Source organism: Excalfactoria chinensis, chromosome 2, assembly GCF_039878825.1.
Source record: "Excalfactoria chinensis isolate bCotChi1 chromosome 2, bCotChi1.hap2, whole genome shotgun sequence".
NCBI lineage: Eukaryota > Metazoa > Chordata > Aves > Galliformes > Phasianidae > Excalfactoria > Excalfactoria chinensis.
Window position 1 is genome coordinate 48,908,441 of NC_092826.1, and position 18,287 is coordinate 48,926,727.

General features: G+C 43.2%; 1 protein-coding gene across 1 annotated transcript in view; it reads right to left on the minus strand.

Annotated features, from left to right (window-relative positions):
- Positions 1-616: 616 nt before the first annotated feature.
- Positions 617-18,287, minus strand: part of APCDD1 (APC down-regulated 1) — a 29,461-nt gene continuing 11,790 nt past the window's right edge. Inside the window, exons 4-5 of the mRNA XM_072330204.1 lie at positions 6,757-7,078; positions 617-4,418 (exon numbers count right to left, since the gene is read on the minus strand). Of these exons, the coding sequence (XP_072186305.1) occupies positions 3,967-4,418; positions 6,757-7,078 (774 nt within the window). The 3' untranslated portion in view covers positions 617-3,966. The remainder of the gene's footprint in view (positions 4,419-6,756; positions 7,079-18,287) is intronic.

Here is an 18,287-nt window from a genome sequence, read left to right on the forward strand (position 1 = left end):
TGGTGCTGTGTTTAATACCTACCCTTCATTTTTGTGTTAGGAGGGGTAAATTATGCCACATGGAACACACTTAGGCTTGGATTCATCCTTGCCCACAGCTTTGAGTCTCCATACAAAAGAGGGAAAGGAAGGCCCCTACTCTTTAGTCTCTGGATGCTGCCTTTGCAGTGCCTTGTAATTGTGGGCATGCTTCCTGACGTGCAGCCTCATCCTGCAGCAATCTGCTGTCGTGGTTCCAAAAATCATGAGTCATTTCTCAGATGCAAACCTTTTGAAGCTGCTGGTGGAAGTCCCATTGGCTTCAGTGCACCTTTTTCTTTTTGTGCAAGCGAGGCTGTGATGAATTGGTGCAGCGCTGAAGAAAGATGCTGTTGTTCTTCCGTGCCTCGCTTTCCATTCTTGGATCAGATGAGCTGTGAGACTTGGGGCATCCCAGCTGCCTTCACCAGGGCCGCTGCCAGTGTCACGTTTGCAACCAAAGGCAGTAAGAGAGGAGCTCCACTCTGCACAGATCCCTCAGTAGAGGGATGCTGCATCCTGAGCTATGTATCAGAATTAGAGGTGGAGAACTAACTGACCACTGACATGTGTAGGATGCAAAGGAATCTTTCATTTCTCAATTAGGCTTTATTTTATTTTATTATTTCAACCAATAGTTCAACAAGTGCTAAAACTTCCCCGTCGGTTTAATCTGGAACACAGAGTTGAGAAGAAAAATACCTTCTATAGCTTTACAAAAATATAAAGATTTTTTTTTCTTTAAATCTTTTAAATCCTGCACATGAAGCAAGCACACTCCGACTCAGCAAAACAGACACTACATCTTATACTGTGCGCCTCTGCTCAGCAAAATGGCATTCTACCCCAGGGCAGCAGGTGCAGTGTGGTACAGAAACAGAGCAGGAAGATGTGGTACAGCGTTCCAATCCCTTCTGTCCTATTTTTAAAACCAGAACGTCTTGAAAGAGTTTGCCTGAGATTGGTCAGGTTGGTCCTGCCAGTTGGTCTTTGAGTAGGACGTCTCTGTGGTGCTAAGGGGAAAGGAGCGTTCACCTCTCTTGGTGATCAACGAACGTGGCACCATCCACCGTGTCACTCTAAAGCTGCTGAGCTTTGGGATGGGACAAGTTTTCTTAGTTTGCTGCTAAGGCACTTGCTGCTTAACTCCTTTAGCAGTCAGGGCTGCCAGCACATGAGGTCAGGCCGGAGGAACAAAATGAATGGAATATATTGTATCACAAATGTTTATGCCGTGCGGTGGTTAATTTAGTGCTTGATGAAATGGGAAGATCAGGGGAGCTCAGCGCCTTGTTCTGTGCCTGTAAGTGAGCAGAACCCTTGCAGAGCACAGGGACTGACAAATAAACCATGTGCTCTAAAGGCTGACGTAACTTTGTCCAACTTGGCTTCAGTTGGCTAACAGCAAAATAAAGGCGAAATATAGACCCAAGGAGGAAAGATGGTGCAGCACATGCTAAGAGCCTAAATCAGACTTATGTTTCAAGTTATACAAGTAAACCAGAAGAGACATTGTATACCAGAGCCCAAATAAACCTCAATCAGATTATTTGCAATGAGTTACGAAGGTCTTTTTCTAGTGCTTCCTTTTTAACTATCTCTAAATGATAGGAAAAGGAAATGCATTTCTTGTACAGTTTGCACAATCTGTGTCATGTTTGTGTGTAGTGTAGCCCCATGTCTCAGCAAACCTAGATCTTTGCAAGCCATATTTGCATTTTCCAGAGATGAGACTACCTAACATGGCAGTGGTTGGTGGTGAAAGAAGCTTGTATCATGTGGTCAAAGGAATGCCACACCAGGCACATCTTTGAATGTAGGAGCTAACAGGAGCTTGCTCACACAGCAAATCTAGCTTGAGAAAACCAAGCTCCCTTCTGGTTCTTAGGGCTTGACTTGCTGTAGTGAGTTTGGCTTTCTGCTCCTTCTCTCAGGCTGAAGAAGAATCTGGTATCAGGTGTGTGGATGAGCACTGCTAAGCCATCCTGGGCTCTCATTCTGACTCTTGAGCTTTTGTGGTCTTTCTGCAGTTTTTCATGCCTGAGAACAAGTGTGAAAGATGTGACTGATTTGGCAGCAAGAGCCTGTGGTTGTACCTCCCCATGCTGCCTCAAAAATGGGTGAGTGGACTTTGTTCCCACTGCGGAAATCCCTGCCACAGGCTGATGGCAGCTTGGAACAAGCTGTGCAGAAGGCAGGCACTGTGAGGAGGCAGAGAACCTGAGTATGGCCATCTGCTTCCTGGATGGCTTTTTCCTGCTTGATTGGCCAGGAAGGCCCATGTTATCACTGTTTCCAAAGCATGCTTTTGCTCTTGCATACAGTATGGAGACTCTCTGATGTAAAGCTGAAAGCTTTGTTCGGGATGGGTTTTTCCTACAACTCTGGGAATGACTTATTAGAGGGTTCCTCCTCCTATAGCACAGGACTGGGGCAGCTGGGAGCTCACTCCCTGTACTTCTCTCATGGTTCCTACTGTGAGCCAGCACACTCATGCATATCTGTAAAGGCCTCAAGTCTGAGCCACGTCCTCAGTTACTTCCCATTAACATGGGGAACACAGTTCATCCATGAACTGTACCTCCTTGCTGGCCCTAAACACCTCCCTCACCCTCTGCTTTCACTCCTGTCAGTACGTATGCGAGGATATATTGACCACAGCGGAAATCTGTGGGTTTCAGGGCAGGCCTCTGCTGATGGAACACGTCATCTGAGGGCTCTGCCTACCCAACTCTGCCAATAGTGTCTGCCCAAATCGATATGGGATCAAACTTGGTGAAACCATAGTGCATGTTGGGACTGCCTAGCAAGGAGAAAAGCAGAGAGGCAGCAGCATTCATGCGACTCATGCTCCTGGCTCTCGTAAGCAGGGCTGGTTTCCATCCAACAGACTATGAGGCTCTGCTTCCTGCTGCGTCCTTGCTCTTTAAAGTAATGGCAGTACTGGGGCCCATGGTGGGCTTGCTGCTGAGACCCATCACTTGTTCCTAGAAAGGCCACTTACATCACCGAAACCAGGTGGCTGAGTAGGGCTTAGATCTGCTGCTTTCATTCACTCACCTGGCTGATACAGCACCCAAGGCACAAACACTGTGCATGGGATATATAAGGCCTCATGAATATGGCAGCGGGGCACGTCACTGAAGACTTTTATCAGCAACCTACCTGTACTGTGTGTATCTGACAGAAAAATGCTGCTTCTGTCTGACTTTAAGGGGACTTGGTTGTAACCACTCGCTAGATACATAAGAAAGTGTTGAAGCAATTACGCAGCTAACGAAATTGAATGAGAAAATATTAAACCACTGGTTATTTTAACAATTTGATGGCTGTAAAACAGTTTATATTACTTGGAATATCTTTTAATTGGAGATATCGACCATTTAGCACTATCTCAGTGGAGTGCTGTTGACTTGCTGTTTCTTTCTGTGTTGAGCTGTGAGATCACAACCAAGTAAATCCATGTGGGTTTCCGTCCTATATACACGTATCTCTACTGGAATCCTGAAGCCCAGAGGAAACCGCTGTCACCGATTGGTTCTGTGGGGTTAAACTCTGATGAGAAACCAAGCGTTGGGCAGAGCAGTACCACAATGGTAAAATGGCAGAGACAACGGAGCAGGATCACAACGTTCACCCCAGCAGTTAAAAAAAATAAAAAAATAAAAGGAGACCCCCCCTCCCGCCCCCCAGAAGTCTGCAGTCCTAAAGTGCAATTACTTTTGTGCAGTCATGTCAGGCCAGGGATCAGACTGGATGAAGTTCAAAGCACAAACATCAAACGAGTGCCGTTCGTGATTCGAGGAGGGGGGGAAATAAGGAAAAGAACAACAGTTCTCAGGCATTCAAGTGCATCAAGAAAATAAACGTCCCTTTCTTTCTGAAGAAAAACAACCCTCAGTCTGTGGAATCCTGGCTTTGTAGTCATGAAAAATAGTTTTTTCACTTCTAGCTGAGAATGTCCCAATATGACACAGTACAAATAAACAACACCAAAGCAAGAGCTGAGGCACTGGGATGTTTTGCTGGAGCCCTGCTGCTATACAGCCGTATTTTATTCTCCTCTGGTGACTCTTCAGATCTGGGTACGGATGAAGCGCACTGAATTAAAGGCATCTGGTAGGATGTAGCTCTCTTTTCCGGTCGGTCGGGGCTGGACCCATCACTGGGTCGCTGGCCGTTGTACAGCAAGTACCTGCCCCTGGCATCCTGCTCCATCTTGAAGATTTCATACTCGGTGTGAGGCAGGCGGATGCCAAGCGCGATGCAGCCATTGGTGTGGGTGACATCTTGCTGCACCCCGACTTGCCAGGAGCCCTGCGCTCCGCACTCGTTCCCATTGAAGACGTTGAGCAGAGAGGCTGTGGACACGTCCATTGGTGTGACCTTCATGTGGTTCACTGTGAGTAAGAGAAGAGCTGTTAGCAGAGGGACAGAGATGAAAGCAAAGGTGACACACTGACATCAGCCTTGTGACCCTTCTGCCTTCCTGCTCTGTGCAGCACCCTCCATGTCCCCTGCAGGCACAACCTTAGCGTTCAATTAATGCATGCTATGGTCACTGAGGGAAGGAAACTGCAAAGTCCTTCCAAAACTGACTCCTTTGTCTCTGCTCATAACACCTAATGCTAGTGATATCATAGAGGGCTCATGTCAGATGTTCTGCTTAATGCGTTTAGAAACCAAGGGATAAGACTATTTTGAATACATCTCTGTGTATTTGCTAGTGCTTCTTGAACTTATGTTGGCCTGTCCTTTAATCTAACTAGCAGGAGTTAGAGCAGCTCTGAATCTGTTTTTCCTTACATCTTCATTTATGTATGTATGTATGTATTTACTTAATTATTTATGTTGCAGGTGTGGCCAGCAAATCTATGCACTGTTTTAGATCTTGATGTAATTACTTCTTGTAGTGAATGGACACGCACCCCAAAATTCATCTGGAAAAAACCTGATGGCTCCATATCTCAGCTGGAGATTGAGCAGAGCTTTACATAAATTCCAGGCAATCCTTCCCAGATAAAGCCTAGTTGAGATGCATTAAAGAGGAAATGAGAAAACTCTACTCGTATTTGATGAACATCCCTATTAAACCAGGAGGGCTACTTATAACCTACATTTATCATTTTTAAACACATCTAAATCTAGAGAATTAATAATTTCCAATTGGAAAATTGGTAAAATATCACATACTCTATATATTACCCATCCTTCTTTTTTTCATGAACAGTGGGGACTTTATCTAAACAGTGGCTGCAATATCAAACAGAAGTGTTGCAGCTTCTTCACTTCTAAGTTGCTTCAGGTGTGTTTTCTTTTTCAGTTGAGTTTAAGAAGCTGGGAAAAGCCAAACTGAATGGTCCAATGGAACCGCACAGAAGTCATATTTTTATGTGTGCTTTTAGTACTGTTATCAAAAATTCTGAGTTGGTTGCTGCTGACCAAAACAGAAGTGAATAACCAACCCTCATGCCTTCTAACACACCAAACTCACGGATTCTTTTGCAGGCCATTAACAATGCACATGTCTTTTCTTGTTGGAAATTTTATTCTGAGGTTTTATAAGCAGATATTTGATTCAATGGCTCAACACTTGATGTTATTTGTCCTGGCTGGCATAAGAGAGAATCTATAGAGAATGGCCTGAAAATTTTACCAGAACAAAATCAGTGACTTTGATCTGTGAGGTAAGCTGGCATATTATAATAATGAAGTTCAAGCAAAAACTGGATTTTACCCCAGGAGCTGAGCTGGAATGTGTTGCACACAACTAAGAAGAGAAAAAGCTCTGGCAGGCAAGGATATCCTGCCTCCTGTGGAGCTCCAACATCAGTACATCTTTTCTTCTAACTACTTTCCTAAATTGGAGACATGCAAGAAGCTATATACTTCTCACATGGTAACTAAAAGGAGGAGAGGAGCCTGCAGCATGCTTGGGGTTTTCACATGCTCTGCTGAAGCTGGTGCTATGGAGGGATGTTGTGTTTTGGAGATGTTTGTTTGTGTAAGTGGTTAAAACCACTGAACTCTTTCTAAGAAGGCTGCCATGAGGCTGTTGGTATGAGATGACTTTTCAGCCACAGGGACCTGGAAAGTGTCACGACTGAGTGCCGCTTCCTGGACTGCTTGAGCGGGTTCACTTAGATACATCTAGTCTGCACTGTGGCAGGATTAATCAAAGCTGTCTTTAGAGATGTCCCTACTTGCTCTAGGTCCCCTCAGAAGTTGATGAAATGACACACACTGCTGTATCTGTCTTCCCAGAAAATTATTTATACCACTTATGACCTGAAATGCCTTCAGAAGGCCCTTTCTTTTTTGTCCACTGAAGGAACCCTAGGACACGGATCTAATCTTGAGAGTTTTGATTAGATGCTTGATGTCTGGTCACTGGACTCCAACAGGTGGTGATGCAAGGTCTTACTTTATTGTGTCTTAATTAAAGATTTCTGTTCTTTTGCCTCAAGTGAACCACAGAATCATAGAAGGGCTTTGGTTGGAAGGGACCCCAAGGATCACCAAATGAGCATTGCCTCAGTGGCAAAAAATGCCATGCAGCTGCACAGCTTGGCTGGGTGTTCACAAAAAGCCTTCCAAAAGAGCCTCCCATTAACTCCCAAGAATAATCATAAAATAGTCTCAAGAATAACAACAGAACGAAGTTGTTATCCATTGAATTGTGGTGAGCAAGCTCTGCTCTGGTCCCCAGCTACGTGTCCACCTTTGCCCCCACAATACCTTTGAACACGAACTCTGTTCCGCCCATCACTTTGGCTGAGTGCACTCCTCGGCTGTAGCGGCCCTTAGCATAGATGGTGAAGGTGGGATGCTTGCAGATGGGGTCGGAGTAGTGGTAATAGTGGCCCTCCCAGGTGTTGTTGTTGTCGTGGAAGATGAAGTGCCGCGTGAGGAAGAGGACCTCCGGCCGCACCTCACAGCGCTGGCTCACCCACTCGCCATGCAGTCCGATGGTCAGGTCTGCCTTGGGGGGCAGGATGGGTGGGTGGTGCTCATCTGAGCGGTAGATGATTCTGCACGCAATGCACGTGCGGTCGTGGTTCTGAAAGAAAGCAGAGGAACTCTCATGAGGGCAGATAACCAGGGCATTTCTTTCAAGCTGAAATGTTTCAAGCAGGAGCGGAATTAGGAGATTAATTCCCACATCTAAAGTGAACATTTTAGTTCAGTTTTTGATTGAATCTAGAAAAGGCTGACTGTATCCTTCAGTCAGGCAAGACGTGGCCAGTCTGCAGCTTACTATGGTAGAGACTCGATGAGTCTCGTTATAGAAATGATTACCTTTGTTCAGCTCTTTACATCAGTTGTTAGCTTTGGTACCACAGATGGATACAGGTGTCCTTAGTATGTTTTCACGTGGGCAGCAGCCTGGGAGAAGAGCCACCTGCTATTTTAGGCCTTATCAGCTTTCCTGAGCTCAAGCACCACCTTGTGAGATGTTCCCTTTCCCAATCTAGCAAAGCCCCAACTGCAGCCTCTGCAGATTTTCCTCTCTGTGTCAGGCACATGACCCTGCTGACAGCAGCAAGGATAGGGAGATGTGAGTGAGCCTATACAGAGCCCACGGTGCCCCAGGAAGCAGATACAGCCTAGTGTTGCTGAACATGGTGAAAGCTTTATGGCTCCTTCCAGCAAGAGTAGGGTTTGCAGTGCCTGTCAGGCTCGATGAAGGCTTGCTGTTGAACTGTTCTGTTGAGCATAAGCCTCTGGGAGCTAAGTGTCCCAATTTCCAGCCATGTCCATGAGAGTTGAGAGCGTTTCACTATCTACAGACAGGGCCTCTCAGAAGTGCTGCCCACTGTGCCCTGGCACGGGAGCATGACCTGGTGGGTTTCCTCACATCACCTTGTCAGTTTGAGCAGCCACTGGAGAATGAGATGTGTACAGAACAAATACTTTTACTTCACTTCCCTGTCCAGCGCACTTCTCTGCCATCTCTCTGAGCTCATTTCATTATACAGATGCTCAAATCCATCACTAATACCTTAAGGTCCACGTGTGCCACTATGGAGTCAGCATTTCTCCATTTGCTATCTTCAGCTTGCAGCACACATTAGGATTCACAGTTACACATAACACAATAATATGACTATAGGTAGCTTCAGAGAATCAACACACAACTCAGGCAATACATCTCTCTTGCACATATTAAGTAGTGTATATGTTTGCCTCCCCCCCAGATGATGTAGTCTCAGAAAGTCAGTAAAAATCAATGAAGTTCTGCTGCTAGCTTCAATGGGATGTAGACTAATGGTCTGTGTACAAAATGATAAGAAATCATAGAATGGCTTGGGTTGGAAGGGACCTCAAAGCCCACCCTGTGCCGTGGGCAGGGCTGCCCCCCAGCAGCTCAGCTGCCCAGGGCCCCATCCAGCCTGGCCTTGAGCACCTCCAGGGATGGGGCACCACAGCTTCTCTGCGCAGCCCATGCCTGCTAAATGGTGCAGCACAGATTCATCAGAACCAGTGTTGGCCCAAGACCAGCTCTGAGGAGGTGGCTGGAATTGCTGGCCAGAGGGTCTTTCCACCTAAAACTGCATGGTCACTGTGTTACTGAAATGGACCATTCTTGTCCATTGTGGAGCCTGTTAAGTAATTTTAAAATTCGTGTTCCAGCATCTGCAAATGGATAGAAGGACCATAAGTACAAAGAATATCAAACTGAGAAAATGCATCGGAAATGCTAAGTCATGGCTAGAACCAGTGATCAAGCACCTGCTGGGAATGCACCTGGCCAACCCAGGGGAGCTCAGCTGCATGCAATGCTCCTGAGTGACTGGAAGAGATGGAGTCAGGATCCACTCCTTCTCAGGCCTCACTGTTGGCGGTGGAGGAAAGGCATCTTGCTGGAGATCCCTGCCTACCTGTGGTCTGTCAAAGGTAAGCAGCTTTTTTCTTTGCTTCTGCATCCATGGCTGCAGCATTTAGGCTTGTTCTTTTTTGTTGCAGCCAAAGACTTTGCCACCCCGCTACTACTGCTGTACTTCCCATCATGTTATAGTGTTAATGAAGTGAACTGGAACTGGCAAAGTTAGCATAGTTTTTCGGCACTGTAACTAAAAATCAGAGGCTGGTACAAAATATTTAGTTCTCAGTCAGGTAAGACACAGGTAACACACAGGGACTGCGAAACTGGGGTGCTAGAATCTGAGACTGCAAGTTTCAATTTGGGTTTACTGATAGTCAAGATTGGAATCAAGAGTCAGTACGGCTTCCTATTTTGCTCCGTGTTTCTTGCATGGCTTTCCCAAGTGACTTGATCTGAGTTCATACAAGCAGACAATTAGAGCTTTTTTGTTTGATGTACGACTGGTAGGAGGTTAAAGACTGTGAGATGTCAGGAAGTAGGAAGAGGTTTTAGGTGCCCTAAGTAGGTAAATAAATTAATAAAACAAATGTAGCTTAATGTAACAGGCTTTCAAGCACAATATGACAGAAGTCCAGTGTCCTCCTTCCTTTCTGTCTACAATAGACTCACAAGGTTTTTATCTGCTGTCTTGTCTGGGACTTATCAGACTGGTTTGTTGAACTTTGCCTTCCTTCAGTGGATGCAAACTTCTGATTTCCAAGGACTGCACCAGCTATGACAGCCTGTCTGGTTGCGCTATTAATAAAGGTTCATCCTGCTTACCTTTCAGTTACTGGAAATGCACATGGATGATGTGGCTGAGGCTGCAAGAAGGACAGGGGCAGGGAAAGGCTGGGGAGGTGAGAAGAGGAAGCAGCACTATCCCTTCCACTCTGGTGCCTTGCTGATTTGATTCAGGTATCTCATCAGGCAGTACCACTTCTCTGAGATTAGCGTTTGAACCGAAGCCTACGTAAACCTTTTTCATTCTGACTCCATCTTCCACAGAGTTGCAAACTTCTCAGTGGAAGAATATGCCACATGTAAAATTCCTCAGTACAATTTCAGTCCAAGACATGAGAAAGATCTGGTTTTCTTAAGAGTCGATTGGACTTAATTATGTGTAATTTATGCTTATCAATTGTTTTCAGCGTTGCTTTTTTCAGGTCAGCTGCTCTTGGCTCTTAATTACACTGGCTAAGGCCTTACAAATCACTCCCTTTCCATTTGTCTCAGGAAAGATTAATCTCTAAAAACAGACGTTCAAAGAAAATATGGAACAGAGGCAGAGGACGTTTGAGTCCAAACACGATTAAGTACATTCAATAAAAAGCTCATTTGGGCATGACATAAAGTAGAAAGCAATAAAGTGATCAGTGGACAAGATGAACATCTGTTTTATGTTTGGGATATCCTAGGTGTACAGTGCAGTATTTTATCACCAAGTTCTTGCTAAAAGGAACAGCCCATGAAATGGCTTCTGCCCGATGATGGGCAGAGGGAAGGTGCCTCCAAGCAGCTCCCAGAGCTGATCCGTGCAGGCCTAACTCCTCGTTCTCCTGGGTGCTTCTCTGAAGCCAACTTCTGAATTAATCCGTGAGGCACGTGGGTTGAAATGAGCCCAAATCTCTGGCTGGAAACTCAGTTCTTGTACTTGGGGAGAAAATAGTTTATGACCTGAAAATTTCCAGCAACGTTTTTCCTTATCCTTCTCTCCTGCTGCCTCAACTGAAGTGGTAACAGGGCCAGGCTGCTCTGGAAGCCAAGGAGAGAGGTTTCTAATGAAAAAGAAAAAAGCAAACAAGGATGAGGTTACTTGATCTTTTTCCCAATTGCTGTGGATAGTCGGAAACACAAACCTTCTCAGCATATCCTACTTTTTCTCTTTAAATTCCATGAGATTCTATGACTGCCTAGGGCTAACTCTCCTCTCATTAATTCATAGTATTTGTTGCAGTCTAGGATAAAAGAAAATAATAATGAAAAAAAATCCATCACAAAACCAGGATGCGCTCCTTGCAGTGGTAAAATGGAATTTGGATCGCATGTAAAAGGTCCTTCCAGAAGGCATTCTAGTTTTGTTTGAGTACCTTTGTATTCTGACCCTGTTGTTATCCAAGATATCTGCAAACCAAATGTACAGAGAACCCTTTCCCTTATGATTAAAGCAGAAGCTAAACTCAGTGCTTAATATCAAGGAGAGGACCTGCAGGAGGTACTTCAAATTGTATTTAGGGACCAAACCAACAAGCGCTAAAAGGAAAGAGGAGATTGAAAACATAGTTATTTTCAACTGAACGCCCTGTTCAAACACATTTGTTCTCTCTTCTACCCATTTGTACTATTTTTTATGCTGAAAAAGTGTCTGTATCTCAATCAAAAAAAAACTGAAAGCACTATTTGTCTGTAACAGCTCTAACCATAACTCAGTGTTTTCCCTGTAGAATGCAGCACGTTCCTAGCAGAAAAGATTGGGGAAAAAAATAATGATCTGACACTTTCTCATCAGATTCTTATTAAAATGATGTTTAAATAATGAATATACAGTCCTGAGGAAGAGTGAAACAGAGAAAAATGCTTTTTCTGGTATTCTTTTATTTATTTTTTTCCTTTCAGTGATACATGAATGTCTATATTAAAAAAAAAAAACAACACAAAAAAAACAAAAAAATGAAAGAAACATTTTTAGGGGCTTTCTGGGTATTTTTAATGAACAACTGTAACCATTTTCTGACAAGTTCTCTCTGTCATCACTTAGAATGGCAAACAGTTGATATTTAACCACACCAGATACATCAAGGCAAAGGCCTAGCAGGCAGCGATGTGTTACAGTAAGCTCTTAAACCATCCAAAAGTAGAGCAACTTTTTCAATAGGCCTGGTACTATGAGAGACAAGGGACTGGTGTTATTTGGAGCTCATTCAAGCTGAGGAAAAGCAGCTGACAGAGAAATGGTAAACCCAAGAAGTTTTCTCAGTAGCAGTTTTGCAAGACCTTTAAACTTATAAGAAATTACACATCGGTTTCCTAAAGGAATTTGTGAAATCATCTCACCTTTCTCTTTAGCTGAAGCCACTGCATAATGGACGCATCCTTCCTAACCCATAACTTGCTTAGGAGATTCCAGCATCAGTTCTGCCACAGTATGTATTTTTTGTGGTTGGCTCTGCCATGTTTGGACTCCTCCTCACCCTCCTTCCCTCCCAGAAATGCCAGTGTCGAATTGAAGCCCAACCCTGAAATCCTTGGCAGAGCTATAGCTTCTTTCTGTAGAGTCTCTCTAGGGACTTTTCAACTTTCGTTTTTTGTGCAAACTCAAATAGACATTAAATGTGGCTACTCTAAAAGCACTCATCCCTCCCTTATCCCATACTGTTGCCAGTTGGGTCTGTTCCCTCTGCTGGGCTGCTGTCATCTGTCCTGCTCAGTACCAATACCCTGTGAAGTCATGTATTTCACATTTTTCCAGCAATATCCTGCCCCAGCAGCCACGTACTGACATTAGAAGTATTTCCAGAACACTTCGCTGCTGCTGTTTTATTAACCACATCTGTGCAGGTGCAGCATGGAAAGGTTCTTTGGAAGACTAAGGTTCCCAGCTGGCACAAAGCCACCTTTAGCCAGCACTGATTTGCACTGGTTACTGATGTGGTTGGAAAAGGATGGGTTGCATCTACATTGTAATGAGGGCGGTAAGGCCTAGCACAAGCCCCACAGCAAGGTGGAGATGCTTTTAACCAGCATATGGGGCAGCCTGAGCTCCAGCTATCCAAAAGTTCATGTTTCTCTTGTGTTGAGTAATTTCTTGTTAGGACTGATTCTTACCATGAGGAAAAGTATTTAAGGAGAAAGGAAAGAAAATGCTTTAGCTCTTATCTCTCGCACCCACATGAATGCTGCGTGTCATGGGCAGGGCATATAGGACTGGAACAAGGCATGCCTGGCTAGGATGCTAGGAGAAGGTGTCAGTTCAAGTGAAAATTCAGAAAAGACACTGTCAAGGAGCCAAGTCTACCCAAAGGACACTTCTACAAATTGCTCAGTGTAGTATCAAGCTCCACTCCTCCACTGCTTGAGATAACTGTGGACCAGGACAGTGCTTTAACAAATGGCTGCAATCTCCCTCCACCACAAAAGTGATAATTTGCAGGCTTTCCATGACCTCATATGAAGCGAAGTTGGCGAACGTGCATTAGGCTGGCTCTGGGGAGTTGAAAAGCACAGTTGACACAGTTATAATTCAGCCTGCCAAACGGAATGAAGAATAACAAAGATTTAAAACTTTAATTAAAAAATCTTGAAGCAAATGAAATGCTGGGGAGAGCAGTAACTCCTTTGCAGGGCTGTCAGTTTGGGATTTCTTTTGGTGCGGAACAGAAGAGCTGCGTGCCGGAAGGAGGGTGGAGATACATTGGGACTTATCTACAAATGTGCGCCGTATATTTTCAGATATTGAGGAACAGCTTTTATTAACTACTCCCGTGAAAAGAAAGATAGTGAAGGAATCTGAAGGCACTATCATTATGCAGCTGTCTGATCTATCACGTTGATTCCATTGCACAACCCTGCGTCAAACTGAAATACAACCAAAATGAAAAACAAGTCCTCTGCTTGTTCCTTTCTGGTATAAAGTCCTTAGTCAATGCAAAAGATGGGAACAAAGATTAAAAACGGCCTTCTCTCAGATGAATTTACTTGCATGCCTTCTATCCCACTATGATGATACAAATTTAGAGTGACATGAATATTTGGGGAAGTATAAAAAAAACATTCCTGGAAAACATGAAGCAACATTTTGAATGTCCATCCTCAGGAACAGATATTTCAAAGTTAAGCTGTGTTATGCCTTTAGAAAGCAACTTGTATAAGCTTCTGAACTGCATAGCAATATCACCAGCAAGTCCATTGCTGCTTACAAAAGATGAAGAAATTACAACTAGGTGCTAACAGAAGCAGGGTGTCAGTAGGCTAGATATATTTGCTGAAGGGCCTTCTTTTATTTCACAAGCTTAAACAGTTAATTTTTATCTGTGGTGCTGTATTTGTATTGGAGCAGACTTTTACTGCAGTTGAAGAATGGACAGTGATCCACAAAGAGAAATGTGGTTTTATAAGCAACACAGCTCTGGAAGGTTCAGTTAGAAGCTCTTTGATTCCCTTATCTCTGAAATGCATCATACACACTGTTGCTGTTCATAAACCTGGAATTAACCTATTTGAACATTCTTCTGATATTCTTTCTTTGCTTCCCTCATAATTTCCCTAAGAGTCTTTTGCCAGTAGTAATTAACAAAAGAAGCCATTCAAGTGTTGGCTTAATCCAGAAGTCTAGAAGCCTCTTAATCTAGAATTCTCTGGCAAACAAAGTGGTTTTGTCCTCCAAAATTACACTTTTTGGTTGAGATAGTCTTCTGTTTATTTCTTGGAGGCTCTTTGCATGTTTAACATCTATTCACTCATGCTTGGATTCGCTTGGGAGCTCCTCCAGTACACCACATTCCCCTACAGCTGAAGTTAACTGAGTTTCAAAGAGATGAACACCCAATTTGTCAAAAGCTCAAAAAACCTTGAGCACTTTGTTCTTTTATCCCCTGGCTGAAGCAGAACCCAAGCACCAGCCTCCATATGTAGAATCTGCATTACCTGCAAAGGCATCTTCCAACGGTGAATAAACTTGTCAGAGAGAACTGACAACTTGGGAATCTTTTCCATGGGAAAATCTTACTGAAAGCGTGGGGCCAGCAAACGTTTGAGCATGGCAAAGGCAGAAGGAAGGTTAATCTAGCATGTTTTAAGACTCTTTTGATGTTCCAGACCGCTCCAGTCTAACTCCCAAATAACGATCTAACCAGAACGTCCTGGCATCACAGCCATGGTCTGATCTTTCCTGTTACTCAGTCAGATGATAAAACAGCACAAGGAGTTCTTTGTTTACAAAACTGCATTTCTGAGGCAATTAAATATGAAATCAGCACCCCAGTACTGCTGTTGTAAACATTCCCGGCATTTTAAGCACACGCTTTGAACGAATAATGCACTGAAGACTTCCTTCCCTACAAGTACTGGTATGAATTTGCAAATAAGGCATGAATTTATGACCAGTCAGCAAGGCTTGGTATTGCCCTCACCCGTGTTTTTTTTTTTGTACAACCCAGGCGATGACTGCCAAACAGTTCCACCACCCTTCCCTTTCCACCAGCATGCTCTTTCCTGCTGGCTAAAGAGCCTGAGCGTGCACTAGCATGAATCCCTTTCTAAACTCCCTACATCAAGGCACATCAAAGACTTTCAGCCCCCTTCATCTAATTCATACCCTGAGCGAGGCTGGAGGACTGCTAAGATAAATCTATATAGCGATCTATTAATCAGCCGCTCTTAGGAACTTCCATGTATTTTACAAGAGGAATTTGTTTAAGGTATGCTCTTATCTAAGAGCATTTGTAAAGCTTTAGGAGATGACATATTAGATATTTTTAAAAGCTCCCTGATTTTATATGAACACTTGAGATACGGTAATCTGTGAAATTATTCAGATTTGTAGCACCAAGCATAAAGCTGTCTGGTTTTTGGACAGCCCTTTTGATTTACCACCCTGTGGTGAAATCACTGCAGGAGTTTGGAGAAGGTCCAATTCTATTTGTTTAAAGTCCCGATCATGTGGCTTTGGCATTCCTAGCATATCCAGCAATCATTTGCTTTTAATTACCATTCATTTCAACCGCATAAGTAATGAATGTGGCTACCGCATCCAACTTACAGGCTGTGTAAACTCTTGAGCGGGGTGGAACTTTCTTCTATATAGAGGCTTAACTATAAATTTAACTCAAAATGTGAATCCTCTCAATTTATTTTAGGCAGGTCTTTATTATAAGTATAAAATAAAAATAAATAAAAAGGAAATGAAAAAAGCCTTAAATGAAAGATTCCACACAATACACCTGATTCACTTCAGAAGTAATTTCCTGGCCTCCCCAACCTCTTGGTATGACTGCAAAAACCTTAAAGAAAAACAAGTTGATTTAACGTTTCTATTTATTCATGGTGTCCAGTTTCCAGAGGAGTCTGTGACTTGTAGTTTTAAACTCAATTTAGCATTTAAACTCATTTTCAGCTGGGTCCCAGTGGAGCAACAATTAGAAAAGGAAAGGAGTTCAAAGAAGAAGGGTTATAACCTTCCAGCAGTATGTTTGCCTGTGCTTTAAAAAAAAAAAAAAGAAAAAAGAAAAAAAAGCATCTCTATTACTATTCTTTCTCCATCCAGCAAACACTAAGTCACACAGCCAGGCTGAAGACCTGCTGGCATTGGGAGATTCATCGGTAGGTACAGGCCAAAACCCAGAAGTCCTACAAAGCAGCTAATTATGAAGGCTCCTTTTTAAGGATATCTGTTACCTGTGCCATGCTGAATGTCAACTACCAGCAAGTCCAACTTCTCTCTAGATTAAACAGATTTCGCAACAAATCAGAACAAGATCATCCCAAGAAATTTATGAAGAGAACCTATGCTGTGCGAAACAGTCTGTATTCAACTATGTGCTTTGAAGCTGAAGGCTCCAGCTGAGACTGTTGTCCCAGCAATCCAGACTCTGGACACATAGTACCATATATTGCAGGAGTCTACCAAGCTGGGCAAACAAAGGCTTAAGAGGAACAGAGGTAAAGTAACTTGCAAGAACTTAGAACTGAACAAAAAGGTCTGAAAGTCAGGACCCGAGGCCTCCATTTATGAAACTGTATGGAATTTATGTCATGGAGAGCTGGAATTTTTGTGTATTTTGATGTACTCACGAGATAAATTTTGCTTCCTATAGTAACAGCACTTCCTGTAGCCAATGAATAGTACTCTTATGAATGGCATTCCGGTGTCATAAATTCAGCCTCGAGATTCAGCCCCTGCCAAAAACTGGCTACCAAAAGTCTTATTAGGAAGAACTGCACTTCATGAATATTGATGGATAACTTGGTTTGTATGCCCTTCTACTCCCCAGTTCTTGTATGCATACAATATGGGAGCCACCTCTGCAGTCTACATCACAGGTTTTCACTGGTTTGAGTGCACACATACCTCAGGACAAGATCTACCCACCATGACATGTAAGGCTGTGAGCTAAATGCATGCACAGGGGCTCGGACAGGCCCCCTTCATGCTGCCACAGCTCATTGAGACTGCTTTCACCGTCCACATAAGGCCACCCACTGAAGTCAGAATGGATCATATCATGCTTGAGATAATGGACTTTGTGAATGTAAATGAGAGTTTCAAGTGCTCTCAGATATCTGTTAAGTTTTTTGGTTTATACAGTCAATGTGGCTTGAGAAACAGATCTCCTTATGAAAGATTTAATCCTTTTAATTTGAGCACTACGTTTTAGAGGCAATATTATTTTAAAAGCAAGAAGTGATTCCATGGTAGTACAAAAGAGAGGCAGGAAAACTGTGCCTGGCCAAAAGTCTTATTTCCATAAAACCAGTTGACAGTATACCTCATTGTTGTGACTGTAATGAAATTACTACTAGGTGGAAATGCAGGCATTTACTGTGTCATCAATTGGCCCCTAGCAGGATAGCTAAACTTGACCAGACAGATCTGAATGTACAGACACCTGGGTATACCACATCAAGATTTTTTTTTTCTCAGTTTCACGTGGTCAGAAAAAGATATACCATATTTGCTGAATAGATGTAATGTAGCTGGAGTCAGATAATCGGAACCTACAGATTATTTTTTAAGGTAGAGTTTTAAGAAATACCTTTCAGTCCCAAATGAGCAAACAGAAAGTAGATGTGTTCACTTGAATTAATTTAAGACAATTAAAACTGCCAAATCCAGCATTTGTGATGAGGAATGTTCTGTGGTTCATCTACTGCTGCTAAAAACCTCCATTTTGAGAAGATGTATGTTTATAAACAAGAAGCAAATTTGTGCCATGCCACTTGAAGAAAACTTAATGAAAGAAGTAACAGCATTGTTTGTATGGAGACATGGTTGGTTGTGGATTAAAATTATCACCAGGACACGCTTTTAAAATAATTAAAGATAGGTCACATAAAGTCCTGAACTACTGAAATTTGATACACAGACGAGGTAGACACAACACAGGGTAGACGAAGTGGTTCTGAATGGAAGGGAAAACCATGGCTTTCCCATCAAAACTCTCCCTTGTTGTGTTTCCTGCTATTTCTGATAAGCTTAGTTGCTGTTTGAACCAGTCACACAGTGAAAGGATTAAAAATGGTGATAACTCATTAGCTGGAAGTGATCCTGCAGCAGTATCTGGCTGGAACATACTGATAGCAACTGCAGCTTGCAATGTGGTTCCAATTGTTGCGTTCCTTTGAAATGTCACCAGGAAAGATGTACAGACAGACCTCCTGCTACAGGCCATCAATGCCTACTCTTCCT